General features: G+C 35.6%; 2 protein-coding genes and 1 long non-coding RNA gene across 4 annotated transcripts; 1 reads left to right on the top strand and 2 right to left on the bottom strand.

The window, feature by feature from the left end:
• Window positions 1-1,554: 1,554 nt before the first annotated feature.
• Window positions 1,555-2,169, bottom strand: LOC110919436. The gene has a single exon (XM_022163702.1). The coding sequence runs from the start codon at window positions 2,167-2,169 to the stop codon at window positions 1,555-1,557; it is 615 nt and encodes a 204-aa protein (XP_022019394.1).
• A 5,337-nt stretch (window positions 2,170-7,506) lies between these two features.
• On the bottom strand, window positions 7,507-22,043 carry LOC110917800 (probable E3 ubiquitin-protein ligase ARI8). 2 transcript variants are annotated; one of them, XM_022162248.2, is made up of 15 exons: window positions 21,574-22,043; window positions 19,357-19,481; window positions 18,431-18,533; window positions 18,076-18,166; window positions 15,175-15,347; window positions 13,439-13,543; window positions 13,273-13,361; window positions 11,860-11,967; window positions 11,673-11,763; window positions 11,023-11,112; window positions 10,420-10,467; window positions 9,561-9,632; window positions 9,353-9,452; window positions 9,138-9,264; window positions 7,507-8,007 (listed from the first exon to the last, which is right to left on the bottom strand). In XM_022162248.2, exons 1-15 carry the CDS (start codon window positions 21,739-21,741, stop codon window positions 7,743-7,745), a joined length of 1,755 nt encoding a protein of 584 aa, XP_022017940.1. In that variant the 5' UTR covers window positions 21,742-22,043; the 3' UTR covers window positions 7,507-7,742. The 2 variants fall into 2 exon arrangements, with proteins under 2 accessions (XP_022017940.1, XP_022017941.1); XM_022162249.2 differs by having other exon boundaries at window positions 19,357-19,478.
• Window positions 22,044-23,907: 1,864 nt separating this feature from the next.
• On the top strand, window positions 23,908-25,367 carry LOC110916394. The gene is made up of 3 exons (XR_002579706.2): window positions 23,908-24,113; window positions 24,631-24,698; window positions 25,273-25,367. It is a non-coding gene; the product is annotated as an uncharacterized LOC110916394 (long non-coding RNA).
• Window positions 25,368-25,944: the final 577 nt, after the last annotated feature.

The following is a 25,944-nucleotide window of genomic DNA, read 5'->3' as shown; positions in this document are numbered from 1 at the left end:
TTCCTCTTAACCTTATCCTTTGCCTTTGCTTTGTCCCTCCCGGTTGACCTTTGTTGGTTCAACCTCAACAGGAACAACATTTTCATCATCGTCATCATCATACACATGGACATCATCATCTAGTGAGATGCCATAATCCTCCACCGACAACGAGGTATCGGCGTTAAGGTCAAAAGTCGTGGTATGAGCATCAGAAGGAGTACTAACCGGGGTGTATTCACCAGTGCTCGCTGTCTTTGTGCATTTGGGCGGCTGAGCACCGTATACCTTGATTGGTCCGGACCATTTTTTGTGGTCCTTCACAACCCTCCAAACATGCTCATATTGAAATTGTTGTTCGGTGGGGTTATTCTTTCTATCAGCAACATATTCTTCTCTAACTGCCCACAACAACATTTCGTCCGACATACCACTCTTTGTATTGTTTTTGTTGCGTATGTACATGTCAATGAACTTGTTCACCTTAGTTTTAAACATGTGCCAATGTGAGTTCAAGTTATGGACGGTCCTCTCTTGGGAAACTTGAGGGCTTTTCAAGAAAATTTCTAAAATTTGTCCCCAAAATACACCCACCCTTTGACTATTTCCGAAGACCGGGTCTTCAGAAACGTGCACGTAAGCCTTGGTAAGCAGAACCTCTTCTTCCAAGGTCCATTTGATGCATCTCACTTCAGAAGATGATTCCACAATTTTCGTGTTTTTTTTTGTTTTTGTTTTTTGTTGTTTTCTTTTGGGTGGATGGAGTAGCCTCAACACTAAAGATTTGAGGCTCCATAAATGATGTTTTGGTGCTTGGAATAGCAGGACTCTGGCGTTGTTGTTGCTGCATTTGTTGTTATAACTGTTGGAACATCATTTGTTGTTGGGACTGCTGAAACATCATTTGTTGTTTAAACATACGAGAATTTTGGTCGAACTGTTGAAAACCAAAATTTGGTAATGGTTGGCTTAGTTGTTTTGTGGAAACCCAAAGTTTGGAAGTGGTAAGTTTGGGTTTTTATCTGCACTACCTTGATTCAACAACTCGGTAAATTTAGGTTTTGGTTTTGGTTTGGATTCATTTTTTATGTGAGATAGGTGATGAAATTTGGTGATAGTTGCAGAATGTTATGTGTTCTTTAGGTGATTCAAGAGTTCTAAATATAAGGTAAATAGAGTTCAATGGGTAGGTAAGTAAATTAAATGAAGTAAATGAAGTTCGTTAATTAATTAAATAAATGAAGCTTGTTTATTAGTTCTTTTGACATAAAGTATAGTTCCTTTGACATAAAGTATGAAAATGAAATTAAATGAAATGTAAAGATTATTAAATGAAGTTGGTTAATTAAAAAAATAAATGAAGTCTGTGTTAGTTCTGTTGAAAGAATGTGTGAGAATTAAATTAGGTTTTGATTTTAATGTAATGAGATGATTTAATTAAATGCAAGAATGGTACAATATTCAAAATAAGGGTACTGTAAGTTTTTTAAAAATATAAAAACAAAGAAATATTCTTACATAAAAACTAAAGAAAACTAGATTTAATAAGCAAACATATTTAAGAATAAACACTAACTACTCTCGGGTTGCCCGATTTGCCCAAAGGTGCTCCACCAAATCACCACGTATTGCAGGATGTGCCTCCTCGCTACGTAAATTTTTGAACCTTTCGAGTCGTGCTTGAAATGCGAGCACGGCTCCTTGATTGTAACTTGGTGGATCATCTTCATGATCATCATGTGCCCAATTAGATATAGCATGGCCTTCATCCTCCACAATCATATTATGCAATATAATGCATGCACACATTATGTCACTAATATTGTCTAAGCTCCAAGATCTTGATGGACCACGAATAATTGCCCACCTAGCTTGAAGAACACCAAAGGCTCTCTCGACATCCTTCCTTGATGACTCTTGACATTTGGCGAAAAACTTCAATTTATCGGTATGTGAGTATAAAAAAGTCTTGACAAGTGTTGACCATTCTGGATAGATTCCGTCTGTAAGATAATATCCTTGTGGGTATTGTGTTCTAATCAATGTAAAGTTGCATGGTAGCGCATTCCCCTCTAAAAATTCGTTAAAAAGTGGCGACTGATTAATCACATTGATGTCATTGTTTGAACCTACCACTCCAAAATATGCATGCCAAATCCATAGGTCATGAGAAGCAATTACTTCCAGCATAATGGTCGGTTGTGTGACACCCTGTGAAAACATCGTAACACACTAGCTTGTCAGTGGCTGCGCCCTAACTTCGGGATGAAAGTTCTTGAAACTTGGGGATAATGTGGCACTTTGGGTTTTCCCGTGCAACTTTATTGTATGATACAATTATATGGAGTTATTAAATGAAAACCTATGTTATAATTATCGTGTATTATGTGTATTTTGTGAATTATGTGATAATGTGTAATATAATTATGTAAGTTAATTTATGTGCAAAGGGTACATATGTAAGTGAACTGAAACCCCTCGGTTCTGACTCGCAACCCCATGGTTTAGAGTCCGAGTTTCCTTGGTTCTGACACCCTACTTTCCTGGACAAATGGACCATAATTACATGGCCAGGCCTAGCTATTTTGAGCCCACTCGAAACCCTAAGGATGCACGGTTTTGGAAAGGGTATAAAAACCCTTACATCAGCCGACACATGGAATGTTTTGACAAGCAATCATTCCCTCATCAATCCCTAAAACATTCCCTCATCCTCTCTCTCTCCTTATCCACTTTCTCTCTCTAGAAAACCCTAAAACACACACAATCTCCTTGCTCTTTTCTTGCTGATTTGAACGGCGGCTAGCACACTTCGAAGACAATCAGTGACGGCAACTCGCAGGAGCTTCATCCTTCTTATCCTAAACACATTTCACTCTTGGTTCAAATTGGTTAGTGTTTATATACCATTTGTTTTCTTTGTGTAATAAGGTGCAAGAGTTGCCGATGAAATGTGTTTTCCGAATGCATGATGATGACTGATTTTGTGTTAGATAAGCTAAGTATATACACTGCAAGAAGTATGGATATCGGGTGATAGTAAAATGTGGTAAAGATGCAAGCTTGTTAATGATTTATAGGTTGAACGGTTATGAATGAAAGATACTTGTTTTAGGATTGAATGAGTAGATGACTTGGTTTAATGAATGTCTGTGTGATAATATTACTGATTTGGATGAAGGCTGTGATGATTCATATGACAAATACTTGCACACGGTCCTGCTTAATTTAAATGGATGAAAGAGTGTAGATGATATTTTGGTTAGTTTGTTTTATGAATAATAGAATGATGAAACCCTGATGAACTGTTTGAATGTTCTAAAAATATCTGAAATATTGTGCATTTGATCTGATTTAGGACTTGTACGGAATAAAGTAAGTGTTAGTGGATTTTGATTGGTTTATGCTGAATCGGATAGGGTACTAGAAGTTTCGACTGAGATTGCGAGTCGAAACCTGTACGGTTGCGACTCGAGAACAGTTTAGCTACAACTCGAAACAAGACACCTCATATAAAGGGACTCGAGACCAGCATGGTTGCGAGTCGAGACTTGTCCGGTTCCGACTCAAATCCTGACTTGAAACGATGAGATTTCGACTAATGATGTACAACTCAAAACCTTCTGATTCCGACTCGAGATCCTTTTGGTAGAGACTCAGGATCTCTTGATTTCGAGTCGAGACCTCATGGTTTCGACTGATGCCTTCATACCTGGTCCCACTCATAAGCCACACTTATTAACACTTAGCTTATTGGGCTACTGATTAATTAGGCCACACAGTTTGTGTGGGTTGATTTAATTATTGGGCCGCACACTTAAGTGTTATGTTTTTGGGCTATATGTGTTACTGACTTACTGTTACTGTTACTTATCATGCGACCCATATGTGTATTTTTATGAGACATGGATTTATGTGCTACATGCTAATACGTGTATACGTGATACTACTTGCATACAAAACCTGACCAATATTGGTAACCATAATAGGACGTGGTTGACCAACTCTTAAAACAAGTAAGTTACCTGCCGAGCAAACCGAGGTGAGTTCACAACTTTTCTAAAAGCATGCATTCCCGGTGGGAAACGGAACGAAAAACATTATCCCCTTGTGCGGGATACAAACTACATTATCTCCTTGTGTGGGATGCGGGTAACACTATCTCCTTGTGTGGGATACGGGTAACACTCTCCCCTTGTACGGGACGCTCAGTTAATTACTATTTATATTAGATGCAACAAGCGTACTAAACGAAACTCTATCAAGAAGTCCCTACTTTCTATACCGATTAGTCGTCGGGGCCTGGCGAACGGGTTATTAGTTGATAGCGTTATTTAGGTTTCACCAACCTTACACCGTGCCTGGAGAGGATCGGTTGTGAACTAATAGACCTTGGCAAACCGTCAATGATGATAGACATTGACAAACGAGGCAACAAACAACATGAGGTCGCTAAGTATTCGGTATTACGCAGTTTAGTAGCTTACATATGGGGTAGCTCTCCATGGCATGATATAAATGAGTAACTTAACTACTTAAACAAGTTTTATGGAATTAAAACTGGACAAACTCGTGAAGTCGATAACATTATGTTGACACCCTACTGCATGCAGGTACACAGTGACTGACTTAGGAGCCTGCAGCTTGGGGAAGTGTAGTGGTCGCCTTAACCCGTGTTGGGTTCTTTTAATAATTATGAACTGTGAACTCATGTTTGAACCATTTTCACTTATGCTTCCGTTGTTCTCTTAAAAACACTGTTTGAACTTAAAAACTTAGGACTTAAGCTTTAAATGTCACTAATCGTATTGGCTTGTTGAAACTATTTTACTATTATTATAATTGTTCAATATGATTGGTGGCTGGATCCTGGTTAGTCACACGCCTCGCGGTAGTACTTCGCATGTGGAATTTGAGGGTGTGGCAGGTCGACCATGATCACCACGCGTGTACATACCTTTCCATGCAGTTGGACAGTTTCTCTAAGTCCAATGCATACAATCAATGCTTCCAAGCATCCCTGGGAAGCCATACAATAAATGTTTCTCAAGTAACAGTTGGATGTCAGTTTCATTTGGTCTTCTAAGGTACTCTTTACCAAAAATTTCAATAACAGAACTGCAAAACTTTCGTAAACAAAAGATAGCAGTAGACTCACCAATGCGTACGTATTCATTGATTTCATCGGCTGTTACACCGTATGCCAACTGACGACTAGCTGTTGTGCATTTTTATTGAGGTGAAAGACCCTTTCTACCTATTGCGTCAAATCTCTGTGAAAACCAGTTAATATGTTTTGTTAACCTCTCAACAATTCGGTTAAATAGACAAATGCTCATCCGGAATCGTCGTCTAAAGAGATACTAGGGGTACACCGGATTGGGAGCAAAATACTCGTTCCACATACGGTTATCACCATCTTCACGACATCTTTCAATGTACTTGTGTTTCGCCTTTTTGCAAAATCCAAAATTGTTACGCAATTATTTCAATATCATCTGACAATAGTTCTTCAAGTTCCTTACTTGCAAGATTCATAAATGGATTTGGTACACTCATTTTGTTTGTATGGGTTTGAAGAAGGAAATGAGAGTGAAATGGTCAGAGGTTGGTAAACAAATTCTTCAATTACATAACCAAAGGATTTTTTTATTTTTTTTTTTTTGTTTTGAGTTTGAGATTTTGATAGGTTGGTAAACAAATTTATTGATCTTTAAAAACATTATAAAAAATTGTTTTATAAAGTTGGCGTTAGTATTATTAAATGCATATTAAATAGCCTTTAGAAGAGTTGATATAGAAATTTAATGTTCATTGCATAAATAAAGTTGAAAAAGAAAATCAAAAACTAAAAGAAATGGCACAATAAATTTAATGTACATTGAATAAATAAAGTTGAAAAAGAAAATCAAAAACTAAAAGAGAAGGCACAATAACCAAAGTTTTGTATACCTTGTAGATGGATTTTTGCTTTTAATATCTCTCTACATAATCACCTCCAATGCATCTGAATTAGGGTTGTAAATGAATCGAACGTTCAGCGAACCGTTCGTGAATCGTTCGGCGGGAAGTTCGTTTATGTTCGTTCGATTAGCTTAACGAACGAACACGAACAAAAAAATTTGTTCGGTTAGCTTAGCGTACAAACACGAACATAAGTCTCGTTTGTTCGTCCGCGTTCATGAACGTTCGGTAATATGCTCGGTTACGTTCGTTCGTGTTCGTTTGATTATATTAAAAAAAATAATAAATAATAAACCGTTTATTTGAACATACTGAAAACTTGAAACCCTATTTTTTTCTAAGTTAGCTAAAATTTGGACATGCTAAGACATTTTTGGGGATAATTATGTATAAGTTAGTTAAAGTTGATTCATCGTTTGGTGGTGTATAAGACTTCTTGTGTTTTGATTTCTCATTTGATGGTTGGATTTAACTACTTATATCCAATGTTTAAGGATAGCAATATTTTTATTTTTTTTTTATTTTCAAGGTAAATGTTCTTTTGCGTTCTTTTTTATTTGCTTGCGTTCGTTTTTGTTCGCTTACTTTCGTTTATGTTCGCTTGCGTTCGTTTGTGTTCGAGACCAGTGTTCAGGAACTGTTCGCGAACATGTTAATTTCCTTAACGAACGAACATGAACATAAACTTATGTTCGATGTGCGTTCGTGAACAGTTCGCGAACATGTTAATTTCCTTAACGAACGAACATGAACATGTCCTTGTTCGTGTTCGTTCGGTCTTTAAGGGAGATGTGAAAGTGTGGGGGATAATTTTCAGTTTGTGAAATTACACATTTACCACTCATACTAACAGTTTTTTTTTCAACAGAAAAACAAAGAAAGCAAATCACTATGGACAGGGTTTGAACCTGTGTCTGCCCATTTAAAAGCAAGACTCACCTCCATTGCGCACTGAAGCGCTGTTACTCATACTAACAGTTAACTAAACGGTTGACTAGTGATTCGTTGCAATGTGTGATTGAATGCCCAACTCAAGGTTTCATTGGCCAAAAAGTGAAATATAGGGTGTCATATTACAATATGGACCAAACCATAGGGTGACAAATTATACTTTTCTCTAGTTTATAAAATGGATTTGAATTTTGAAAGGCCCGCTTCAATTGATTGGAAAGCCATTAATCAAGGGTATATATTGGAAAGCGATTAATCAAGTGTATAAATATAGAGTACTATGAGTACCACAAACATTTATAAATCACTTCAAATTATACTTTACTCTAGTTTATAATATGGATTTGAATTTTGAAAGGCCCACTTCAATTGATTGGAAAGCCATTAATCAAGGGTACATATTGGAAAGCGATTAATCAAGTGTATAAATATAGAGTACTATGAGTACCACAAACATTTATAAATCACTTCTAACATAATAGGACACTATTGACACTATAATCTTCTGGGTATAATAATCTTCTGGTATTATACCGTTTTCTACTTAAAATTGGTTACGCATTTGAATGTATCACTCATATAACTTCAGGACCAAAGATACAACTCAAAAGGTTACATGAAGACAACATCCATATATAAAACAACACACGTAATCAAGTATCAATTTGGTATCATTTGAATCAATTTAAGTCATAAACTTGATCACAACAATTTCCGCACTCTAAACTTGTACGAAGCGTACACGGAAACGTGTATTAAAATACATGACGTATTTTAGAAGATATATACATACAACAACAGTTGAAATTAAATGTAAAACTATTTCTTCTCGACCACTACTATTCGCCTCATCGACGATGCTGGCACATTTGGCACACGTTGGCTGACCTTACATTAGCAAATGTACAATACTCACATGACCAGTGACCAGAATCATCTATGTTTCGTGATCTGGCTGCGGGTGGTGCGGCTCCTTTGTTCCTACTGTTTTTGCTGCTGCCAGCTCCTAATCCTCGTGAGCCACCGGTTCGGCTGGTCCCACCACGGGCATCCACATCTGAGAGACCATTTTCTAGAGCCCGAACTAGATTCTCAAAGTAATTACGTGTCACACTAGCAAACAAATCCTTGTCAGAATAACATACAAAAACAAATATAAAGTTTGTCATGGCTGTAGGAGTGTAAACGAGCCAAGCTGTTAAACGAGCTCAAGCCAAAATAAAACTCATTTAATAAACAATCCCGAGCCAAAGTATCATATACCAAGCTTGACTAGACTCACAAGCCTATTATTTACAAAAACAATAATTTTTATTTAATATGCCTATTACATAATATATATTATTATATATAATAAGGATAAAAATAACCATATATATATATAGGGTAGGGATCCTGAGAGAAGCATTTGCTAATTGAGAAACTTGAGAAGCATTCTGGACCACACATTTTCTCTAAGCCATTTTTTAATATATACATTTATGTATATTGTCAATTCTTAAACTATACGTATGTGTATAGTATGAAACGTATATGTACGATACTTATTTTTCAACTTTAAAAACGTATTTTACACATATGTACACTAGAAAAAACATACTTAGAACCATAATCTTCCTTTATATACATATATATACAATCATTTGTACATATATATACATACTCAAACCCTATCTTAGCTTTGCTTTTGGTGGGATTTAATGACTATGATGATGATGATGTACATTATCAAACATAGAGATGTACAATACTTATGTTTCAATTTTAAACACGTATATACATATATTTGTAGTTAAAGATTCGCAATATACACATTTGTATTATCAACTATACAAAAAAGGCTCCGATTTTTCCCAAAAAAAAATGCATTTTTTTTGCAATTTTGATGTGTGGTCCAGAATGTTTCTCGAGTTTCTCAATTGGCCTGGTGATTCTCACACAATCCTTTTCCTATATATATATATGTGTGTGTGTGTGTGATATAAATTTATAATTTATAACTGTAAATATATAAAAATCATTTTCCTATATATATATATATATGTGTGTGTGTGTGTGTGTGATAAATTTATAACTACAAATATATAAAAATAATTGTATATATTGATAAGTAAACTAACTAGATAATTAATTCTAATAAATAATAAACGAGTTGAGCTCGAGCTCAAATTCTGCTATGTTAACTAGGCGAGCTCAAAGTCGGCTCGTTTACACCCGTAATATCATGGGCCAAACAAGATCACCTGGTCAGCCCAGCTAGTTTCATACGAAACTCATTGAAGTCCTTTGAAGGCCCATCAACATTAAGGTAACTATATAGTTCCTTCTCTGCACATTGATGAAGTCTTTCCAACCCAGATTCTGCCTCGCCTGTAAAAAAATTGATAGTAACAAAAAATCAACTTTTATAAAAATGGGTGTATAGCCCTCTGCTTATATGTTGTGAGATGTGTGGAACCTTGCAAGTACTCAAATAACTGCCTTTTGGCATGCTCGTGTGCAGGCAAATAATATCCATAAGCATAGGTCCACTTTAGTACCCGTCTACATTCAACTATCTACAAAAAATCAAGCAGTACGTAAATGATTAATATTCATGAGTAGAAAGATACTATAGAAGCAGTTCAAACTACTTGTTAGAAAAATTAAAAATAAAAGTTCATCACCTGTAACCAGGCCTCTGTTATGAACTTAAGTTGTGATTCAGGCTGGCACTGCTTGTCACTCAGCTTCTCAAGCTACAAGGGGGAATATATAATTATTAAGGGGATACTAGAGATATGAGAGCCAATTATTATTATTATTATTAACATTAACATTAACAATTCTTGAAACAAAAGGAATAGTGACTTTTTGTTTTTTAGTGAGTTTTGTTTTCCTTTTTTTTGTTTGAGTCAGGTCAAATATAATATTTTCCGTGCTTTTTTTTAATAGGTTTTCAGTTGGTTTACGATTTATAGTAAATTTTGTTCGGAAACGAGTCAGGTCAAACATAATACATTTTCATTCGTCGGTATAAATTCGAATTATATTATGTTTCGACGCCACCGCAACGCGCGGCAGGTAAACTTACTAGTTCAAATTATGCTTAAATCTCTGAAGGGCCATACGAGTAAAATCAGTTATGAAGCACGATTTCCATGTGTGGGAATCCCTGTTGTTGATAGCGAATAGCGGTAAATAGCAACAAGCTACCTATACGCTATGTAGCGATAACGAGCGCTATTTGATGTTTAGCGATAACGTATTTGATTTTTTTTCAAAAAAAATAGGGTTTTATTCACGAATTTAAGGTTTTTTGATGCAATTAGTGAAGATTACAGCTATTTGGTCGATTAAAATGCCTAAAAAATCGGTTTTTGATATTTAAAAAGGAAAAAAAAAACTAACTGTCGCTATTGAGCGCTAAACATCAGATAGCGATGATCCAGGGCTACGCTATTCGCTATAGCGCTCGTTATCTTCGCTGTTAACAAGTATGGTGGGAATGAATATATATATTATCAACATAAAAATAATCCTTACATGTATGTTTTGCATTTGCTGAAGATCTGCCAGAGCCTTTTGTCTAGACTGCAAACAGAAAACATTGAAAAAGAAATAGTAAAAGTGAGGCGTCACATAAAAGATTATTATCCACTTAGAAACAAATACTACACTAGGAAATTCTATACTTATAATCATACAAAATGATGTAACAAAGCTGATAAACTAGCATTATTATCCAGTTAGAAGCAAATACTATACTAGGAACATGTCAAAACAGGTAGATTTTGGAGCGGGTCAGGTTGGCCGAAAACACCCTTTACCCAAACCTTCTAAACTTACTATAGAAAGCTAAACTTCAAGATCTGGTTTATTATTTCACTGAAAACCTATGTTCTTTCAGTTAAACAATATGGGAGGTTGTATGCATTCAAGGCACACTTCGAGTGACTTCCAACCTGTTTAACACATTAAAGATAAAGCATAACCCAAATAAACACATTCATGTGTAACTGGTTCGAATGACGCCTCTAAGATTCTTCAGCCCAAAAGGTTAGGATGTGGCATAATTAACAGAGATATCAGTCTCAATCAAAATCCACCCTTACAATATAATATTGAAATGGAGAATAGAAAACTAACCGACTGATTTGTAGCCCATCTTTCATAAAAATGGGTGTATCTTTCTAAAGAATTTTTTGCCATCTCTCTCCGCTTTTCCGTGTCATCATACTGAATGCAATAATATATAATATGAATTTAAATAAAGTTTGTCCCGGGAATATGGATATATGTAAGAGTAAAATGCCACTTTTGTCCCTGAGGTTTGGCCAGTTTTGCGACTTTTGTCCAAAGGTTTGTTTTTCCGCATCTGGATCCAAAAGGTTTGAAATCTTGCCATTTTCATCTGGCTCGTTAACGCCATCCATTTTCCTCCGTTAAGTCAGGGTATTTCCGTCTTTTTGTTAACTTAAAGGGAAATTCGGTCTTTTTCAGGGGTATTTGGTCTTTTTACATAAAGTGAAAAGACCAAATTGCCCTTTAAGTTAACAAAAAAGACAGAAATACCCTTAACTTCACGGAGGAAAATGGATGGAGTTATCAAGTCTGATGGAAATGGCAAGATTTCAAACCTTTTGGATCCAAATGCGGAAAAACAAACCTTTAAACGAAAGTCGCAAAACTGGCCAAACTTCAAGGACGAAAATGGCATTTTACTCTATATGTAATTAAGCATTATTATTAGGCATTAGCATTGCAACAAAATATTCTTAAGCCTTATTTTAGCTTACCACTCCCTCTTGTTTTGCAGCCTCATAACGGTTGCATGCATAAAAACCACCTGTCCTTTCACCATGATCAGACCATGCACCAAGACAAAGCCTGAAAAACATATTTCAAATACAAGAGAATTTTAAATCTTTTAGTGGAAAACATGTATAATAATGTTTTATGACACAAAACATGAAATAAACTTACCAGCAAAATTCAAATTTGCAAGGTGGTGTACAAGTAATATGCATGCATCCTTGATTTTTCTCAATTGGCCGCTTGCACTTGGGACATGGTTTTGAATTAGCTAATATCCTGAAAATTTAATTAAACAAATTTCAAGTTTTATACGGTTTAAATCCATGCAAGTAGTATGTAAAAAAATACCTAGACCTAGCCTAAATAATATAACTTATACTCAGATAATATAATATTCCTTCCATCCTTGGTTTTAAAATGCGTGTAGTGATCCGATGCGTTTTGATCCCAAAATCCGATGTATAATGCGCAATGCGTGAAGCGCAAGCATCACGTACGCGAGGTGCTCTTTATTTAACAATACGAATATATATATATATATATAGCTAATCTTTTAGCTTGTGAAACTTTAAACATTAAAATAAAATATATTTTCATCATCTATAGTCAGATTTGTTCGATTAAAGATCTAATTTGTTCAAATACTGGTCAACTGCATATGGCGCCACATTAGACCACATCCAGTGATGCGCGCATCATGGAACCGCAACACGCGATGCGATCTCATCACCGCATCATGTGATGTGCGCATTATGCGCTCCTGATGCACGCATTTTAAAACCAAGCTTCCATCCAACAAAGCCCATAATACATGCGTTTAACTAGGGGGTGCAAACGAGCCCGAGCTCGACTAGGCTCGAGCTTTTTTTTAAAGCTCGAGCTCGGCTCGTGGTTTTCTCAAGCTCAAGCTCGGCTCGTTAATTATCTATTAATCAATGTATTAAATAAAAATAATATAAATAATGGACTCGTTTAGGCTCGCGAGCTCGATAAGTGAAGCTCGGGCTCGAGCTCGGTTACCAAACAAGCTTATTTTTAGGTTCGATCTTGGCTTGTAAACAAGTTTAAATAAGCTCGGCTTGGCTCGTTTACTAGACAGCTGTGAATAAGGGGTAAATGTTACTAAATATTAATATAAACTAATATTACACTAAGGCTCGATAAGGTTAGCTCGGCTCGTTTACTAGACAACTTTAAATAAGGGGTAAATGTTACTAAATATTAATAAAAACTAATATTACACTAAGGCTCGATAAGGCTTGACGAGCCTGAAAAGCTTCACATGCCAAGCTCGAGCTCAGGATCGATGAATAAACGAGCTTTATTTTAGGCTCAAGCTCGATAGAGCTCGGCTCGATTAGAGCTTTTTCTCGAGCAGCTCACAAGACGTTCTGCTCGTTTGCACCAATAGGTTTAACTTTGTATTGAAACGACATGTTAGTGGTGGCTGTCCTTTTTTCTTTTCAGAGTGAGTCCGCATTGAAAGAAATAAAAACAGAAAATGGCCAATATCCCAACCATGGATACCGATCGAAACCTGCAAGCCATAACTACGAGAAAATAAGTTATATAAATGAATACCAGTTCATGTTTTCTGATTCTGCACTGTTCTTCCTAATCCACTTTGAGACGGTGTCACAATCAACTGGCCGGTGAGCTTCTTCAGTACACTGCCAAGGTGGGTCAACGGTAAATAAACATATAGTTCGGTTAATAAATAATATACAATATTAATGAGTATACGTACATTCCAGCAAAAGCTATATGAGCAACGGCAGGTAACATCAAAGGTTCCACCGCCAACAATGAAGTCCACAGCATAGTCACAACCAGGAGCAGGACACCATTTTGTCTACAAAAATCAATAAACAAGTGTATTTACGGTGGTTAGTAAAATACATAATGATTGAAGATTATCATATGGATGATATCGAATAATAAAGGCGCATGTCACAACAGGGCCAGATTTATTGATCAAGTAGCACACTAGATGGATGTAAGTGGTAAGCCCATAAAGACTAATAAGTAATAACTAGACTAGAGGTGGTATTTTCTGTTAGATACAAGTAGATCAGATGATGATTTTGTTGCCAACCTGGCAAGCAACTCTTTTTATATTTATTGGTAGAAAATACTCGTATGTATACATTAGCCCTATACCGCTATACTTATACTAGACCAGTCCTTAGAAAATACTAAAGATATACCAACTCAAAACACCTGAGAACTTTAGGAACAATAAAATTAAAATTAAACAAAAAAACAGACTCCTAATTTTCCTGGCTTCTTTAATTCCGATTTTTGTAGCTTCCTTATTTCCGATCAACAATTACCCAACAGTTTCAACCCATCTACTTATAAACGGGCCAATTTGGACAGTGTAAAATTAGCTAAAGAGGAAAACCGATGAATAAAACGGGTTGAGAGTATGCATAGAACTTCCTAAATCGTTATATTAAATATTAAGATTAATATTGTAAGTCTGTAATACTGTTTCTAGTGTTCACAATCGACATGTAACATGAGCCATTTCAACCCAAACATTACATTTATCTCAATTCTCAAATGCGTCAAAAAACAATTACCTAAAAATGAATGGGTCAAATGCAGGGGCGGACCCACGTTAAGCGGAATGGGGTCCCCGGACCCCAATCTTTTTTTAGAAAGTAGTAGAAGCGGTATATAAAATTTTCTATGGACCCCATAAAATAATTTAGTTGGACCCCATAACAATGAGAGTGAGCCTGGTGCAGTGGTAAAACCCCTTGTTTACACACAAAAGGTCCCAGGTTCGATACCTGTTTGTTTCGTTTTTTTGTGTTTTTTTTTAAACCTGGTTTTAAATTAATCACTCTATTTTTTTCCCTATTTCAATTTTTTCTCACCTATATTTGTTTTTTTGTGTTTTTTTTAAAACCTGGTTTTAAATTAATCACTCTATTTTTTTCCTTATTTCAATTTTTTGTCACCTATATTTAGCTGAATCTGTAGTAAATGAAACTTGTAATTTAGTTATGATATTGTTTTCTATTATGTTTCTCGACCCGACCCGACCCGAACAACGACCGATCCAAAAAATTTGAACACCGGAAAAATGGGACCCCATTGTCTAAAAATCCTGGGTCCGCCACTGGTCAAATGCATCGAACGGGTTGAAAGTTGCCCAAAGTCTACTATTTAGATAGTATTGCAATAATAATTCTTTAAGATCACAATTAACACGTTTATGGTTTATACTCTTTTACAAAACAATGAACAAAAAAGTGTTTTGTGGATCAACACATTTCAATCCGTACTACAAATAAGCTATTTCTATCAAACCTGTTTTGACCCGTTACACAACCTCACCAACCCACACATCTTGCCACCTCTACTAATTATCATTTATTACCACCATAAGTCCATTCACAAAAATGACCACCAGATTTTATATCTTTAAAATAGTACAATACCAAACAATTAGAAATTATCATGTGATTTTACCTTTCGATTATCTTCCACAAAGGATCTAAGGAAGTAACGTTCATACTTCTCTCTGTCATCATGTGAAACCAATTTAATAATCATATCTTGACCGATAGCCGCACCGCAAGATGGATCAGGACACCTCAACATCAAGCATCCAGGCCCATCGTTAATAGCAGTACTTATGTATCCTGAATGCGTTAGTTGCACAATAATTTCATTAAAAGGAAATTTTGTATCGCTGGTGTAACTGGCATAGTTGTCAATCTCGTACGAATAACATTAGAAAAGAGCTGACTCGGACCCTGACTCGAAAACACTTTCATGTTAAAAGTTTGATATGTATACAAAATTCTATCAACAATACATCATTTATTTTAGTTTATATTTACTAACATATGTTGGGCCTTATAGACCAGAACATTCAAACCAGTGAACTTGCAGTATCTTTATACATGTGCTTTACGTAAGATGGTAAAACTGATTGATCCATTCATTCATTAACGATTACAATATATAGAGATGCCACGAAACCCTAGCTATCTTAAGTGAGCCCGTGAGCTCACACAATATAGTCCAATACTCCCCCGCAGTCGGAGCGGTAGAGAATCGGACGTTCAGACTGGAATAAAAAACATAAACAAAACAATAACTAGTTTCGATCTCGGTTCTTAACTTGTAGGTCCACAATCCTCCTTAAAAAATCAGCGAGCTGCTTTATTTTGCCAAAAGATTAACCCATATTCTTCAAAGTAGTGATCCCGAAGTGTTGCAAAGGGTGCGGTGAAGGACCGTAGTCCTACAAAGGGGCGGCGGCGTGACCGTGGTCATGCGACGGCTAAGCACGGTGACAAAACTGTAAGATCCTTGAAACTGAGATTAGGATTTCTTGACTTTTTGATTCACGGCGTCCCCCTATTTTGGTTCATTGTCCCCGGAATTATCTAACATGATTGCTATCCCAACCAAACAGAAGAAAGAAAGAGAGAAGGGAAAATAAAATAAATAAAATATAGATGCCCAACGACCGTGGTGGCGGTGTGTCAAATCGAAGCCCGGTGACCGTAGCCAGGCGGCGATCTTCAGGGACAACAAATCGAGATCCGACGAGAACAAAAGAAACAAATAGACACCCGGCGACCAAGGTCGTGCGGCGGTGTGTCAAACCAAAGGCCGGTGACCGTAGTCAGGCGGCAATCTCTGGTGGCAGCGGAGCATGGTCTAGTATAACAAAAGAAAGGAAACGAACTAGGAGATGAGATAGCAGATCTGGAAGGAGAGACATAACCCGGCGAGAAATCTTCATCGTAATGAAAGAGTGGGTGGGTTTGCGGGAACCAACTGAAACAGAACCAAACAAATTCGGCGAAACGAAAATCCAATCGGATAGGAAGGTGCAACCTGAGATTCAGAGGAAACTAAAAAAAACTTCGGCAACGGCGGCTCTACTCGCTCACAATCAGTTTCGCTTTGTGTATGTAAGTCTAGTTCAACGATCATGACTGCAACTACGGCAACGATGACACAGAATTGTTTAAAAGTTGCATTTTCAAACAAAATATTAGATATATATTAATCATTGATAATGATAATATCAATAATTCTTTCGGCCATTTTCAAATGTGATTATTAAATATTATTTGAAAACTCCATTCCAAACAATATTAATTATTTATGAAGATGAACAAGTTGCAGCAAGATACGTTGAACGGCGAAACGAGAAAACCGAAAGAAAAGTGATCCTGCTAATGTAAGGGTTAGATTGGAATAAAAAATCTCCCGGGTGAGACCACTAAAATCTGGAACCGAAATTGATACTTTATTTCAAATGGGAAATAAGAAAAATAACCCGGAAACGAAAACCAAAAAAAATTGTGGCGGCGACAATGGCGGCACGCCGCCCTGTCTAGGGTTTTTCTCAAGTGGTGATGGCTAGGACTTGATTATTTGTGTGTGGTGCGGCGGAAACGGTATAGAGCGCGGGCTCTGATACCATGTAAGATGGTAAAACTGATTGATCCATTCATTCATTAACGATTACAATATATAGAGATGGCACGAAACCTTAGCTACCTTAAGTGAGCCCGTGGGCTCACACAATATAGTCCAATACTTTATTGGCTAATTCATAGTTATCAAAAGCGCTCGCTCTTCCCGCCTAGGCGATATTTTTGGGCGAGTCGACCTACCTGCGCTTCTCCCTCCTAGGTAAAAAAAGCCACGTGACTTTTTTTTTTTTTGAAATCTTATCTTATATATACTAGATTATAGTTACAGATTATCTATTTTTTTGGAAATTATATCTCAATCAAATTTGAATTTTAAAAAAGTTGAGAGATATCATATCTTCTGTAAAAATATATTGTTATATACAATGTTGTAAACAAACGTTCATTTTTTTGGCTGGCAAAACATACAATACTACAATTATTTTTCGACCTTATGAGGATTTGCAGTATATTTTTCGACATTATGAGGATTCATGATGATTTTGGTTTTATTATAAGGATTATGGTATTCGAATACTTTTGGAATTTGAAGAGTGTTTTTTTTTCAATACATGATATTATTTTTTTATGTTTTTTTTGCTTGCGCTTTTTTTTCCTCAGGCCCGCGCTTTTTTTGCGCTTCTCGCCTAGGCGACAGGCGGGGCCTATGCGCCTAGAGTGCGCCTAGCGCATTTGATAACTATGGGCTAATTAACTTGTACTTTCCTTTCAGATGTGTATAGTATATTTTTATCAATACTTTTTTTTAAATCATGACTTGTGAGCCAAATCACGGCTTGAAAATTTAGGATTCGAGTCACGAGTCAACAACTATAGATGTAAGCAACATGCCAACATCTAAGGATCACTATGAAATTAGTGAAAGAAAATTGCAATTTCGTTAATATAACACATATACAAGAATACAAACCTTGCCAGCAAGTAACACAAAAAGGATGACCACAAGCAGCAGAACTCATTTTATCACAGGTATACACTTCAAAGCAAATCCCACATGTTAACTGGCAAAAATGAGTGAATTATTAGGAATCAAGAAAAGAATAAACAGTCCCCAAAATAATTGTTCACAAAAGAAACTCATATCAAGATATTTAGATATGTACGATAAATGCAAGTTTTAGTAAGTAAAATGCCAGTTTTACCCTTGCAATTAAAAATCCTTTTGCTCTGAAAACTTGCATATATGATAAGGATAAGAGGTATACTACATTTTTGAGAAAAAAAAAACCTAAGAAATGATGGCCCTCTAAGTTATCATTAGTTACCTCTTTGCCCCTGGGAAGTGCACGTGATTCTTCCAATAGTCCAACAATTCTGCGAACCTTTTCTTCATTGGCGAACCATTCATCATTCACTTTGCTAACACTCCTGTATGTTCAAAATATTGAAATTCATTCAGCAGACTGAGACTGAGACAGCATTCCTGTTACCACCTAGAAGATTGAGGCCAATAGATAACTATTTACTATACAACTCTCTACTTCATGGCTTACAAAAACTGGTATAAATAAAAACCAAATAAGGCATGTACCTATAACTTCAAAAACTAATGGATAACGTGTAATAGCTTGCTATCTTAAGGTCTTCCTTTAATGACGAACCACTTATCAGAATAACGGTTCAACCATTTATTCATTTAGATTTTAGACATGACATCTATCCCTTTCGATTGTTTTTTTTTCATCTAAATGATTTTTTTGTTATTCGTTTAATCGTGTTTTAGCTGTTCCCATCGAGTGAGATTCTTTTGTATCCATCAAAATTTTGTTTTAAAATGCAGTACCATATTCATGACGATACATGCAAGCACATTAAGAAACATCTTTTAGCTGTTATGTTGTTCTAAGCTTCAATATCATGTTAGATTTATGTCCACTCAACAGTCAGATATAACCTATATGATACCTATGCAATTTTATGTTAACAAACAGTTAAAAGATAAAAAAAAACTCTAAACTGGTATACTGAAGTAGAACATCTGGATTTATACTTATTAAGTCGATGACATTGCTGCATGACAGATAGCGTTTTGTGTTACATTGCTGCACGAGGGTTACAGTTTTAGTTTTGATTCATACTATGAATATGATATTTAGGGAGGCCAAAGAAAACACTTGTTTCGATGTGAAGGTGTGACAGATTAAAACAAAACTAGTAAAAACAAATTTGGATGAAATTAACAACAGATTACCAGTTATAGTGGCGGAGTAATATGGCAGCTTCATCACTCGAAATCGAAAGTATAGAAGATATCTTCTTGATGTTATCCTCTTGACGCAGATGAATATCAGCTTCATTTAATATGGTATAGTTCTGCTGAAAAAAAAGGCAGGAGTACTTGACGTGATGCATAATCTGGATACAAATATTAGAATAGCTATGGGGGATGGTATTGCTAACTAAAACTGTTGATCTGAGTACAGATAAGTAAACACATAGTTATATACACCCTAAGCAGTTAATGCGGTAAAATATCGGTCGATATTTGAGATATAGGTTATCGCAGTGGGATATCAGTAATTTTAATATCATGCAGTTTTTTATTTATAGCAATTTAAAACTAACAATTCAGTACACTCTCCTACCATTAAAAAATTAACCTTTTGCAACTTGCAAAACACTAACTATTGTAGCAAGTAGGAACTGATTTAAGACTTAAACCACTGACAATTAACAATTAAGACTTAAAACACTAGCAATTAACAATTAAGACATAAAACACTAATAACAGCAATAAGAAGAAAGACGAATGGTAGAACTAAGAAGAAAGGTATTGATATCGGGAAAATCGGTGATATGTAGGCCAGGTATCGGCCAAATATTGGTCAATATCGCCGATAATATCGGTACCAATATTCTGACCGATATTTTACATGGGGACCAATAACTGATATATCGGTGATATATCACCAAATTAACTGCATAGTATACACCTAAAAGTTAGCCGCTGGCGTATGTCCTATCTCAAGTGTTATTAGGCCCTTCTATGCACAATAATAGCATGCTTATGTCAAACACAAAAAAAAAATTATATAAATAAAATAAAATCAGACACTGTCTGTTTCAATAATCTAACATTTGATACCGACTTTTTTAGTCCACTGGGGAGGGGGGTGAGGGGGGGGGGGGGGGGGGGAGAAGAGATTTTAGATAGAAAAGTGGGACGGTAATTACACACTCGTCTATTTCAGTCATTTTGCGATTATTTGAAGTGCTAATTTGCTTCTTGGCTACATTTTTCATATCATACATGCCACTATCATGGAGAAACTCCCTATATTTATACATGTTAATTACATGAAACTGTAAAAGAAAACCTTCAAGGTTGCAAAGAAGGATTTTTTATGAACCTGGACAAGTAGACCACTAATCAAACTACAATCAGCTTCATAAAACTACTAACTTTCGTTTTTTTTAATGCTAGAAAAAAATAAGGAAAAGCACATTGCCATGAACGACTGGGCAACCTTAAGTTCCATTAACTTTTTGGTTGCTTACACAATCTGTAATATCATGTAGCAGTTTTCCTATAGCACGCCTAAAGTTACAAATATATGATATTGATCCTATGAATTTTCTTTCAGGTTTAATTTGGTTTTGAATTCTCATTCACCCCTCATCCCAAACCGGCCAATAAAAATCCACCAAAGTTGGCACATTAAGCATCTCACTAGTTGTATTAGCTATGTTTTAAAAAGTAAGCCTCCCACGCGAGGCGCATCAAGGCAATCATGCTATGCAAGGCGATGAGCGTACAAGAAGCAAGCTGAGGCAAGCGCTTTTTACGGATTTCGGTAAAAAAAGGGGGGTGCCATCAGACAGCCTTTTATAGTCCGTGTAATTAAAGGAATAAATGGACCATCATCTATAAAAGATCAAATGACATTAAAAGCCAACTCTGCACCGGTACACTTCATCTTTTCCACGGATTCCGGCCTCCTCATGTTTCGTTGTGAAGCTACACATAACTGTTCCCTTGTATACAAGTACACCTCGCATACATTATGCCTCCGCCCAATTAGAATAAATTTAGATAAATAGTTAAGCAGTCATATTAATTTCCTTCAAAAACTGCATCATGAACGATGAATCCCACCTTTTTTTTTGTTCCTTTGAGTTGTGTGTCATAACACAGCGCCATTAGCCATTAGTGAATGCTATAATAAAATCAACACAACTAGACACAACAAAAGCTCCCTTAAAATGTAAATGTCTTATGATCCAATCACTAATCTAAGAACATTATTAGCATCACATATCCAAGTATCGGCCCTAAATCAGCTCATAAGTTCCTATTCCACTTTTCATTTCATTCAATAATCAAAAGCAGTAATCAATAATCACAATACCATAACATTCACAACTAAAACAGTTATCCTATCTCATCTAACATTCTAATCAACTATACCTGACTACGATGAGACACAGGATCATCATCCTCATCAGAATCATTATCAATAAACTCATAATCAGCTGCATCACCATCATCGGACTCCATAGCAGTTTCTCCACTGTAGAAGTCATCATCAACCGACTCAACATCGTTAGCGTCATGCATATCATCTTCCGAATCCATAATCAACACGAACTTATGCTTCTTCTACAACACAACAACAACAACACGCCTAATTGAAACCCTAATTTAGATAACCGAAAACCTAATTCAATCGCAACGATTTCTGGTTGAAATCGGATAAGTAATCGGAAATTAACAATCGTATAAAGAGTATCTCTCGCTCTATATCTATATATCTCTCTCTGTATCTATCGATCTATGCTTGATTGACCGGAGATTCCGATGATTGAGAGAGATGGGGAAAGAATAATAATATGTAATGTAGCTTTTTTAGCTTTTTATGGTGGATTGAAGAAATGAGGTGCATTCTGCATACACTTTAACCAATTGAGATTGGATAGTTTTGTTTTCACCCCTTGGGAAGTTTTAGTTTAGCCTTTTGGACACTAGAGTTTTTTTAAGTGGGAAAACGACACTATACTTTTTAAAAGTAAGAGTTTAGTTTGCCTTCATATGTTCCGCTTGCAGTATGCGCATATAATGAAACTGCACTAATTTTAACGTTATTTTACTAGTTTCGTGAAAATAATGTTAAAAGAGAGAGATGGTTAAATCATGCATCATGTGGTGACGTTGATAGCCAAAAGACAAGGGGGACATGCACTAATCAGCCTTTGTCTCAAGTGTTGAGTGTTATGTGTCTTATGTCCAAGGTTTGATGCAAAACTACTATCGAATTGGGAGTCTCACTGAAAGCAGCCTCTCTATTCCTACGGGATAGAGGTAAGGCTGTCTACATCTTACCCTCCTCATACCCTACCTTAGCTTTGATGTAGGTGGGATTTACTGAGTATGATGATGAGTTTAGTTTTCCTTCTGATGATGCCAATGTTCTTTATCCATATAGCCTAACATCTTCACGCCTTTAATTATTTTGTGGATGTGTTCAAAAGTTTGTTGGAAAATGCCTTCTCGGCTCTCTAAATACACCAACACGTAGTTAAATTGATTTCTTGTATCATATGGGCAAATATTTCTAAATTTGGTCCATGAAGTTTTTTCTAAAGTTGTTATATATATATATATATAACAACTTTATATATATATATAACAACTTTATAACTGGTTTAAGTTGAAACTGTTGAGAATTTATTTGTTTTATGTATGCACATGGTGTTTTTGTTTTGGGTTTATTATATTGTTTAGGAGACGTACTATTTTTCTTTATCATTATTAGTCATTAAATTTACTTGTGTACTTATAACTATACTAATTTCTCTAAACAAGATAGATAAACTTTTTGTGTATACTGTAAACACAAGTGTACTGTAATTCGTAGGATACACTTGTGTACCCCAACTATAGACTTGGCCTTAAAATATGTGTAATGAAAAAAAAACAAACTTTTATTCAAAAAAATAAATATGGTGTACACAAGTGCACCAAAAAAGTATTAGTTACTAATTACAGTGTACTCATGCATCCGTCAACCCAGCGCTACACTAAAAATATTTTTTGGTAGATAAATATGTATGTCAATAAACATGCAGAAAAAGTTAAGAAAACACATATGTAAAGTATGTTAAAAACACTCGTGTATATAAAGTGTTAGACAAATTTCGATGTGGTTAATGATTGGATATCAGTTGTGTATATTGGGTTCTTAAACGAGATTGAAGTGGACTAAGGGGATGAATACATTGTTATGTGGTGGGGAAAAAAATAAAGATGTACACAAGTGTAAGATGGTTAATACACACATGTAAGTAGAGTAAGAAACAATATGCAGTTTTACTTAAATTTAAATACGGCATAGTATGAAGTTGAATTTGTGGTATTTAATACATCACAGTACGAGTGTTTGTAACGGGTAAGTAAATATTTTTAAAATAACTGAACACAAATAGTGTGTATGCATTCGTTTTGAAGTTGCCAACGTACGTCTTTAACACAAACGAATTGAACAAAATGATCAAAGATAACAAAAGATAGTGTTTTTTGCACGATTAAGCTAATCATCGCTAGCGTTGCCATCCCTATCAGTTTCGTCCAATTCAGTCTCCATGTTGTAACACCCCAAAAATATAAAACTTTATGTTAAAGCTATAAATTATTAATAAACGGGAATTTACTAACTAGGAACCTTTAACCTAGTTAGTTGATAGACTAGAAATAACTCATAAAGGTTAAAACCCATTAAATAAAGTGTGGAACAAAGTTGAGGGGCTGAAATTGTCAAAAACTAAAATCTAATTACCATTAGTAACCAAACACTCCAAATTTTGGAGTGTTGGTCGATCAGAGCAGAAGAAGGGGGCGACACCCCATTCCAAAACCCTAAACTCTCAAAAACCTCAAATTGAAAGCCCAAATCTGCTCTAAAACGAAATCTAAACATAGATTAGTGATCCTCATCACGAAAGGATTCTAAGGTATGTAAAAACTTGTGTTAATTTCTTGTTTGAATTTCTCATGATGTTATGAAATCTGGAAAATTGTTGATGCATGAGTGTTATTTGGTTAATTTAGAATCAACTTGGTGTTTAGAAGTTAAATTCAACCAATTACATGTGAAATCATGACTAAATTCAGAAAACTCCATGAACACCTTGAAGGTGGGTTGTGGGTTTTACAAGGTGATGATGATTTCTAGGGTTCTTAGAGGTTAATCTAGTAAAATTGACCTTAGAAGATAGTTTCAGGAAAGAGGTGATGTTTACATGATATGTGATAGCTTAATTGAAGTTAAGTTGGCCAATTAGCAACTTATAAACATGAAAACAAATGAAATAGAAATTCTGCATCCATAATGTTCGATGAAATGCCTCAAAGAAGGTTTTAAAAGAAAACTGAATTGTAAAGTTTAAACGCATAAATACGAAGTATCACGAACGTGCGTTATGTGAGTAAAACATGGAGTTCTAAACATAAAGTGCTTGAACTCTTTAGGAAAAGAAGCCGGGGCATCTAGTGGACAAACCGGTGTGGACGCTCGTTTGAAGGGCTCGCTTTGAAAGGTATGTAACATGCCTTGTTACATTATGTAAATTTAGATCGTTGTAGTTGTTTATCAAGTTTCTAGTTAAATTGAATATTAGCATGAATGACGAATTTTAGCTCGTTGGTAGTTGCCATGAAGGAAGGAAATTCCGTAGGCAAGCCAAACGGGTCAAACAATCAAGTAAACATGATCTATATTCCGAACATGATAATTGATGTATGTAGTGGCTATAGTATGGTGTACTAGAAACATTAGACCTTTACTACATTGATAATGCAGGATGTTGAAATCCGAAAGTTGAAATTTTGGTTGAAATGCTCAAACCAAACAAAACCATGAATTCCCAGGTGCTACCGTAAATTACGGTGTCACCGTAATTTACGGTAGAGGGTTTTGATTTACGGAGGTTCTCTCCTGTGTTACGGTGCAACCAGAAATTTCCAGCACTCACCGTAATTTACGGTGGTACCGTAAATTACGGTGGAGCCTGGAACACTTTTATTTTTCCTATTCTTTTAATGGGGAATTTAGTCTTTAAACCTTATCATTCTTAAATATCAAGAGCTAACGATCTAATTGTTGATTCTTAGGTGATTAGAAGTCAAGGATGGCGATCAAGCGACAAGATGAATGAACCGAACACTCCATTTCGAAGCTTCCGCTATGTTAAACTTGTTAAACAGTGTTTCTTTTGTTGAAATCAAAGTCTTAAACAACAATATTATGTTTTACTCTTGTTCTTAGTAGGCTAACTAGTAAAGTTTTGAAACTTATGTAAATTTTAATGGCTTTTGGTATAAAACAGATATTAAATCCTAGTATAAAAATAAGGGTGTAACAAGTTGGTAATCAGAGCCTCGGTTGTCAATAAGTGTTCGGTTCAAGCTTGATCGACCATCCGGTAAGAACTAATTTCAGTTAATAAACTTTATGTTATGTAAAGAATGAGAAATGAACTCACATGCATGAAATGAGCAAGTAAGCTCAATTAACAGCAAGAACAATCAAGTCAAGTCGTGAACTTGATTGAATTAACAGCAAGAACAATCAAGTCAAGTTGTGAACTTGATTGAATCAACAGCAAGAATGACTAAATCAAGTTATGAACTTGATAAAATCAAACAAGAACAGCATGTGTTATAAATGGAATGTTTTAACAACTTGTGTAAACATTTCAGAAACAAAGATGGCTGATAAAGGTAACGATGATGCGGTGCCAAGAGTCACCGAACAAGTCAGGGAGGCGATTGCCGAAGAGGTTG

The sequence above is a fragment of the Helianthus annuus genome, chromosome 16, assembly GCF_002127325.2.
Source record: "Helianthus annuus cultivar XRQ/B chromosome 16, HanXRQr2.0-SUNRISE, whole genome shotgun sequence".
NCBI lineage: Eukaryota > Viridiplantae > Streptophyta > Magnoliopsida > Asterales > Asteraceae > Helianthus > Helianthus annuus.
The sequence above is the reverse complement of the archived record's forward strand: the minus strand, read 5'-3'. Positions and strand labels throughout refer to the sequence as shown.